Raw genomic sequence first — 8447 nt, 5'->3', positions numbered from 1 at the left:
GATAGGATAACTGGTCTCAACAAACAAACACATGGTGACAGGAATGAGAAAATAAATTTTATCTTCTCAACCCATCCTTTCTCATCGCATCCCACTCATCATATCCTTTATCAGCAACCAAACGGACCAAGTCCTACCCAGAGCCCCCATCCACATCTACCCGGGAGATGTTCCCCTCGTGCAGCTCTGGTGTCCAGTGGGTAGATGTGGATGAAGCTCTCGTAGGTAGAAAATAAGGACCCCTCTAAAGATACCTACCTTCCATTGACGAAGACAGAGAAGTAATCCTGAACTCCTCATGCACCATTAGCATTATTTATTTAATGATAAAAATTAACCCTGACCTAAAAATCAGCCTTATTAACTTGGTGCACTCATTGCTGTTTCAAACTTTCAATGGTCGTTAGCCAGGAGCAATCATCAATGCAAGCCAAACTACAGACAACAGTGACCTGTACTTAACATCTAATTCATTATTCATATGCCCACTTTCCTACCTAATTTGAATGTCATGGTCCTGAATGGCTCATTTGCACAGCCCTTACCATTTATGTTTTTTATTTGATTATTATTATTATTATTTGCACCAATTCCACTTTTTAAAGTCAAATCACTCAAGGTTATTTTTTACTGTTCAGTGAAACCAATTTTGTTTGATACTCTATCCACATCATCAGTGCATCAGTGTATTCAACTTGTGAATGTGTGCCCTTTGAGGCAGAGAAACCCAATAGAAGAGGCTTTGAAAGTGAAATTTTAATTATATAAATGACCTGGTGAAACTACAAAAGCCAGGATATAGTGAAGTTACAAAAATTTAGGTTTAGACATGGATGATCCATTGGGATTCACAGGACTAAGCTTCTGAATCCAATGGAGTAACCGCATCTTATGATCCTGGCATGTTGAGTTTTGAACCAGGTTCAACGTGCCATCGCGAGCGAGTGAAGACTCAAACTTCTCTAATATCTTTACAATCTGCCAAAATTCAGGCCTCTTCTCTGGGTGCAAGGCCCAGCATTGCTCAATCAAAGCTCGTAGTGCAGGTGGACAGTCCAATGGAATAACGGGTCTCAGGTTCTGCAAATTGCAAGTTTTTGGATTAGCAATGCTCACTTAAAGTTGTCATGTCCCTCTCCCACACCCACTCTGGATCTGCTATGAAACCCAACCCAACCCAAGCCACACTGACACTGACATGTTTACTTCTGATTGGAGTCTCTAGCCTGGCTTCCATTTCTTGTTTCAAGCAAATCCAGAGCCTCTTAACCAAATCCAGATCTCCTACCCACGCCTACCCACATAACATCACAGCCACACATGGGGAACATCTCATCCTCCCACACGAGATGTCACCAATGCATGGAAGTAGTGTGTTGTGGGTAGAGTTCTTGTGGACAGAAGATCGGGAGTCCTCTTAAACCACCCCCCCCCACCCTCCAAAGGGGGAAAAAACTGTCCAGAATTGTGGGGGAGACATGTCCAAAATTGTATGAAAAAAAACTATGGCATCTGCATGTTTGAATGTGGAGTCTCTTTAACTTTATGTGGGTGCAGATAGGAGCCCCCACCAGCTTGTCCCTAAGTGGGTTCTATATTAGCTTCTAAGGCAGAGAAAGAGAAAACCACTACTGAAAAGTGTACCTTGTTTACAACCGCAAAAGCTGCTTGGATGGGATTCATATCCTCATAAGGGATTGTTCCAGCTACCATTTCCCATATGATGAGTCCAAAGCTGTATACGTCAACTTTCCGTCCATAAGGCTTTTGTTTGATCACTTCAGGTGCCATCCAACGATAAGTCCCTGGATCCTCAGCTAAAGAATAACAATAAGCCTCCTCACATGCTATTCCAAAATCAGCAATCTTAATGTGGAAGTCCTGATCAAAGAGAATATTCTCAGGTTTAAGGTCACGATGAATGACACCTTGAGAATGAACATATTCCATCCCGCGGGCGATGTCCAGAGCAGTTGAAATCAGCTTCTCCAAGGGAAGAGGTTTATGGTCTAGTTTGTGTAAGAATGTTCTCAAGGAACCCCCTGAAAGATACTCCGTAATGATAAACAAGACTGGTGGTTGTCTACATGCAGCAACCAACTGCATTTTAAGATAAGAAATCTTGATGAGGAGGAGCAAGAAGAATGAACTAATTTGTTAAATTTGTCATTCTTCTGTGCCACTGGAAAGCATATGTAAAGAAAAGAAAAACCAGAATCAATTAAAGAAGTCAATAATTGCAATATAATCTAAAAGATGACTACTAAAATTCCTTCTTAAGATAGTAAGAGACACGGTACAAACATATGTTGCACAATAAAATCTATATGAAACAAACTGATATTTGAGATAAACAAAGCAAAATCTGAAACTCATCGTTTTCTGACTCCAAAACAAGTTGATGATGATGATACAGAACAACTAGTTTTCCATTTTAGCAATGTCAATGCTGGACCAACCAAGGCCCAAGGATTGCAGACAATCCAAGCATGAGCAATGAGATGTATAAAAGAACCTAACAACAAATCAAAAATGGATGTTATTGTCTATAATATAACAAGAGCCTATTAAACTAATCAAACAATGCAATGATCAGAAGAAAAGGCAGTATTACCTTTATTACATTTTGATGGTGAAGATGAGATAAGAGAGTAACTTCTCTACTGAACTCCTTTTCCAGTCGAGTCGTCATTATTCCGTTTTCGTCATCATCGGGTTGTGTGATAATTTTCACTGCAACATGTTGATCCTTGTATATTCCATGGTAAAGTTTACTGTGCGCCCCACTGGCAAACCTAAACCCAATGAACAACTTGGAGAGATCAACTGTCCATTCATCTGCTGTGTCCACTGCTGTGACCCTTCCCCCTCCATGATCAAAGTACTTTGTCCATGATGATTCCTTTCTGCTTTTCAATTTCTCAGAATGCTTCTTGGAAGAAAAGTGCTTCAGAGGTATTGGAATCGAGGATTTCAGAGAATCGGATACTCGAGTATCCTGGGAATATTTGTTAGAAACTTGCCCAGAAACCCCCTTCTCGAGTTCTCTCTTTCGAGGACCAGGAGTGGAGAATCTCTTCTGATCAGACCAAGCTTCCTTAAACTCATCCGAGAGAGCAGTCTTAGGAAGGGGAGATATAGACCTCTGTTTGGTGATATTACGAATTTTCTGAAATTGCTTGTCCAGAGATCCTGATTTAGAATTAACAGGAGCTGGTGGAGGCCTTGACTTCAATCCAGACACACGATCAGGCTGAATGGAGAATTGAAGAGGGGGAACTTTCAGAGAATCCAACCTGTGATAAATTGTGTTAGAGAATTTCGCCCTCCTTACCCAGGAGGTAACCTCTTCCTCCATCTTTGATCACCCCAACCCAAATCAAGTCCCCGATAATCCCCCGTTCTCGTTCTTCTTCTAAGATCAGTGCAGGATTCTTCAAAAGACCTTACGAACAAAATCCAACTCCATGCGCCAAATTCCGCCAAGTCGATCAAAAACATACGCAGACAACCCAGAAAAGCAATTCCAATCTCCAACAAAACTCAGAATCCCTTCAAAGCACCCAAAACCATCAACAGACATATCACTCTGGCCATGCTTCGATCGCTACTATCATCAGAACTCATCGGAAAACCATAAAAAAAAAAGAGGCTCTCAGAATCCTAGATATTCATCACCAGCACTATCAGAAACCCTAATCGCATTCTAAATCGAACAACAAAACTAATTAGCTTCAAAGTCAAATACTTCACGTCAACACCTTGAAGGAAAAACTCATACATAAATAAATAAATTACAAAAAAACTAAACAACACCCAATAAACAAATTACCCAATTGAACAAGGAAAAAACATGATTAAAAAAAAGAAGAAAAAACCCATGAATCAGAGAAAATCGAATCATAACAATCACGAATCCACTAAAATAACAGAAGCCTCTCCACTTTAAAGGTGAAAAACCAGAAGAATAACAGTAAATCAAGCATGAGAAGGAAAGGAAACAGAAAAAAAAAAATAAATAAATAAAAAACAACAGAAAGGAAGCCAACAGCCGTACCTTAACCGTATCTCCATGGCCGGATACTTTTATGCTCCCACTGTTGCAGCTGTTTCTGTGTTTCTCCTAATAAATCCATCTTGTTCTACAACAATGCTCCCCACTTTTCACTGGTGAGACGGAAGCAATCTCGCAAAATATTGTACGGATCCATTTCTAGGGGGTGTTTGGGAGTGGGAAACATATACGCATTGCATACGGACCAAATACTATTGGTACATTCCGTGGGCCCGCCCTCAGGTTTAGTTGGGTAGTGGGGGGCCCACCTTCCCGAAGTCAGAGAAGAAGGAACGAATTTAAAAGAAGGATGGAACCATCGCTATCAGAGATGCGTTACGGATCGGTGTTTCACTGAATCACTGTTTCGTAGCGTGTATATACACACGTCTGAGAGACTGAGCAGATATGACGTACTCTACATGCATTCGTGTATTTATACCGTATCCAATAATATTAATTTGTTGACGGATTTGCCCCAGTGTCTCTATCTTTTTCACATTCCCATAATCTTTAGCGCAAGTTTCAATGTTTGACCTTTCTCTCAATCAATAATTCAATCAAATGAGCAATTAAGGAATGTTTTGGATCAATGTTGATTTATTTGATGAAATTTTTTAAAAAATTATTGATTTTGGAGATTACTAATTTCTCAAACACTTAAATCAAGTTTCGAATCGAATTTGAGCCCAATATATAGTCTCGTTTGCTAATCAACACGAATTTGAGCCCAAGTAAACTTGACTCACCGAATCACAGCTCGTGAGGCTTGTGAGCCTAGTATTAAATAAATCATTTTTATTATATATAGATACATACATAATTTTTATAATTATTTTTTGATATATAATATTATATATTTTTATAATCATTTTTATTATATATTTTTATTTTTATGTATAAAAGTAAATAATTTTATAATTCTTAAATTTTTGTCTAAAAAATAAAAAATAATAATTTTATACATATAACTTTTATTTTTCAAAAAAAAATTGGTTGAGCCAAGCTCAAACTTGCGAGCTATGAATCAAGTCAAGCTCGATCTCAAGAATCTAACTCGAATCGAGCTCGAGCTCGAGTTTGCGAGCTATGAACCAAGTCAAGCTCGAGCTCAAGTCTCTAGCTCGAATCGAGTTCGAGCTTGAGCCTAATACTATTCCTACAAGCTGAGCTTGAATGGCCAAGTATGCAGCTCGGTTAAGCTCAAATCCACCCCTAGGTTCAACACATAACCAAATGAAACCGATTTTGAATCAGCCTTGAATTGATTCTACCCAATCTATTATAGGGCAGGGTATGGTTTCAAATTCTTCGAACTAACCCCACCCAAGTTGGTTCCAGGGTTTAAGGGTTTACCCTACTCGAATCGACCCGATGAAATCGACATTGGTTAGCCTTGGTGGAACTAGCCTTGAAACCGAGCTTGCCTTGAAACAAACCCCAAAATATTTTTAAGGATACGAAGATTTGAACCCAAGCACTTATGGTTACAAATAGGGGTGCCAACAATACTTGAAAATCCAATTTCAAATTTGAGATTCAATATTTAATTGAATTGAATTCGAATATGACTTATTTCGATTCGATAAATATCTGAATTTGGTCGATTATTTAATTCTTATATATAATATATAACATACTTAAATGTTGTTTGATGCGTGATTAGCACATCCTTTGTTGTTTGATGCGTGATTAGCACATCCCAACATTATTTCTGCATATGCTGGTACACTTCAAGTAAAAGACAAAACGCATGGCACCAATGCAATGTCCCACTGCTGAATTTGCTTCATGTCTCGGTCTGCCAACATGTTCGCACATCAAATTTCTAGACATGTTCTTTTCCATCCCTTTACCCAAATTTGGCATATTTGCCATTTTCTCATTTCTAGCTATTTGAATAGCTTCATGAATGCATTTGCCTCATTAGACTTAAAAAAGAAAAACAAAAAAGGGCGTAAAGTAAAATGGACTCTGTTAGTGATGAGTCCGGATCACTTACCGATATAATGTTTTCCAACTTGACGCCGCATATCTAATACATGGCGGGGTAGGGGTGGGGACAGAATAAGAGGTTCATTGACCTTATTCTACAGAACCTACAATTAAATACGTCTCGTCCGTTTTTAGAAGAATTAGTGAATGAATCCGTATTAAGTACGGAGAAGTTATTATATATATATATATATATATATATATATGAATAAACATTAGTGATTTTTATTATTGTTTATAAACTATCATTTTTTAAGACACTCATACAGTATAAAGTTCCACATAAATTGACTCTTATATGTCAAACCCGTAAAATTATATAAGTCATTAAATTACTTTAATTTAATCATTATTATTATTATTATTATTATTAATTTATTTTAGTATTTAATTTAAATTTTTTGTTATATAGTAATAACATTAACTAAATTTGTAATATTTAAATATTTACTTAAAATATTTTTTCCAACCAACTATAATTATTATGTAATACATTTGTTAATTCATATTTAGAATTTAAGAATAAACATTAATGATTTGGCTTAACAATTTTGATGACTGTTAATAAATATTGATTCTTATTTAAGGTTTAAGTATTTTGGGGCATGCTTTGAATAAACTTTAGTGATAATTGATGATTGTTATTTCATTTTTTATTGTTTACTTAATTACGTACTTGATGATGTTTATTATTATTATTAATTATTTCTATAAATAATTGGTTGCTCTTATTATTTACTTAATTCAGTAATTTTCAGCAAGTAATTATTTGATTTAATTTGAATTATTTCATTTTTTAATTATTTATAAGACATTTAGGGTAATCTATGTATTTGATTTAAGAGACTTACCATGCTTTATCTAGACAATGACCCCATACTAAGTAAGGGGCAACTACAGTATCATTTAATTTGAATGTTACTATTTAACAATAAAAAATCAATGTTCTATTGAACAACCCACCCCCCAAAAAATATCAATAACTTTGAAATCATTAATCTATTTATAAAATAGTAAAATTAGATGGATGTTTACAACAGTATCACCAATACTGCTTAATATTTAGGCACATATGAATGGATAAAAATCATTTAAATGATATCACTTCAAAGAGGCAAAGAAGAAGAAAATCATTCAAAGAGTTGCTAAGAAAAACAATCCATGTTAAACAATATTTGCAAATGCATCCATCCTCTGAAGTAAGAGATGAAAAATATATGACTACAATCAGATCATCATGTACGACTACAATCAACTGATAATTTAATCAGGAATCCAAAGCCTATCCAATAGAGGAAACATGAAAGAAAGGAGAATAATGGAACCATCCTAAGTATGGAAGTCACTTCCAAGTTAGGTGGCAACGCTTCTTTTGGTCGATCATGATTATGGAATTTAAGTCTAAACTCCCTATAGTGCACGTAGATTGGCTAGAATTTGTCTTTAGGAAAAAGGTAGGTAAACATGTGCATAACATAATGCTTTGTTTGGGTTATGGGAATTGGGAGATAGAAATAGGAAATGTAGGTTGAAATTATATTTTTGGGCATGTTGATGTGTCAAATTCAAGTCAATTAGAATACTCATAGGTTTTTAGTTCATCCATTTAGTAGCAATATGAATATTTTTTTATTCCATGTCTTTATTGAGTAATATAGATTAATAATAATGAAATCAGTAATAATAATAAGTATATTATTACTACTATTATTTACTAATAATATATTCTTATTATGTGCATATTGATTTTAAAACCAGTAATATTAAATTATTATTATTATTATTATTATTATTATTATTATGAAATAATTAATTTGTTATAATTATGATTTTTAGTTAATTCCTGAAATAATAATTGCTTTTATATTTCTTTTAGTTTAACAATAATGGATAATTGAAAGTTTATAATTTAACTTTTAATTATTTATAAAATAATTAATATGAATTAGTATAAATATAAAATGATTTTATCTTGATTAATAATTAACATTATTAAAATACTTATTAATTATCATAAATTAATTAACATTTTGAAGTAATAATTACTGATGAGGGCAGATTTGGCCCTCTAGTGAAATTGTGACACGTGGCACCTCGTGACAACTAGGCGACACCCAAGCAACAACTTACTAAGTTGGTGTCCCACTGGGGCACCGGCCTGCGTGACCTGGCCGACTTGGATCAGCCCGACACATGATCTGACTGACCCGACCTAGCCGACCTAGCAACCCATAAGACGCCCACCGATGGACTATAACAGCGTGCATACCCCGCGAGCTCGGTAGCTCACCAAGGATCTCCCCAAGGAGCTCGGTAGCTCACCAAAGAGCTCGCCAAGGAGCTAGGCAGCTCCAAGGAGCTCGCCACCAAGGAGCCAGGAAACTCGGTAGAGCTCGCC

General features: G+C 35.9%; 1 protein-coding gene across 20 annotated transcripts; it reads right to left on the bottom strand.

Moving 5' to 3' along the window:
* Positions 1 to 741: 741 nt before the first annotated feature.
* On the bottom strand, positions 742 to 4329 carry LOC148875903 (serine/threonine/tyrosine-protein kinase HT1-like). 20 transcript variants are annotated; one of them, XM_088967053.1, is made up of 5 exons: positions 4058 to 4214; positions 2615 to 3610; positions 1929 to 2121; positions 1645 to 1817; positions 742 to 1080 (listed from the first exon to the last, which is right to left on the bottom strand). In XM_088967053.1, the coding sequence occupies exons 2-5, from the start codon at positions 3356 to 3358 to the stop codon at positions 808 to 810; spliced, it is 1383 nt and encodes a 460-aa protein (XP_088823179.1). In that variant the 5' UTR covers positions 3359 to 3610; positions 4058 to 4214; the 3' UTR covers positions 742 to 807. The 20 variants fall into 20 exon arrangements, with proteins under 20 accessions (XP_088823179.1, XP_088823180.1, XP_088823181.1 ...); XM_088967054.1 differs by having other exon boundaries at positions 1645 to 1805; XM_088967055.1 differs by having other exon boundaries at positions 1929 to 2100.
* Between the last annotated feature and the right edge of the window lie 4118 nt (positions 4330 to 8447).

The sequence above is a fragment of the Nelumbo lutea genome, chromosome 1 (assembly GCF_056320005.1).
Source record: "Nelumbo lutea isolate HS-2025 chromosome 1, American lotus-T2T, whole genome shotgun sequence".
Classification (NCBI taxonomy): domain Eukaryota; kingdom Viridiplantae; phylum Streptophyta; class Magnoliopsida; order Proteales; family Nelumbonaceae; genus Nelumbo; species Nelumbo lutea.
The sequence above is the reverse complement of the archived record's forward strand: the minus strand, read 5'-3'. Positions and strand labels throughout refer to the sequence as shown.

What these genes read in the sequence shown, in the direction of transcription:
- LOC148875903 (XM_088967044.1), bottom strand. Translation starts at nt 3,358, where the DNA reads ATGGAGGAAGAGGTTACCTCCTGGGTAAGGAGGGCGAAATTCTCTAAC. An exon ending in ACCATCAAAATGTAATAAAG is followed by an intron (nt 2,122 to 2,614) that starts GTAATACTGCCT and finishes CTCCTCATCAAG; the next exon opens with ATTTCTTATCTTAAAATGCA. An exon ending in CTTTTGCGGTTGTAAACAAG is followed by an intron (nt 1,081 to 1,644) that starts GTACACTTTTCA and finishes TGCAATTTGCAG; the next exon opens with AACCTGAGACCCGTTATTCC.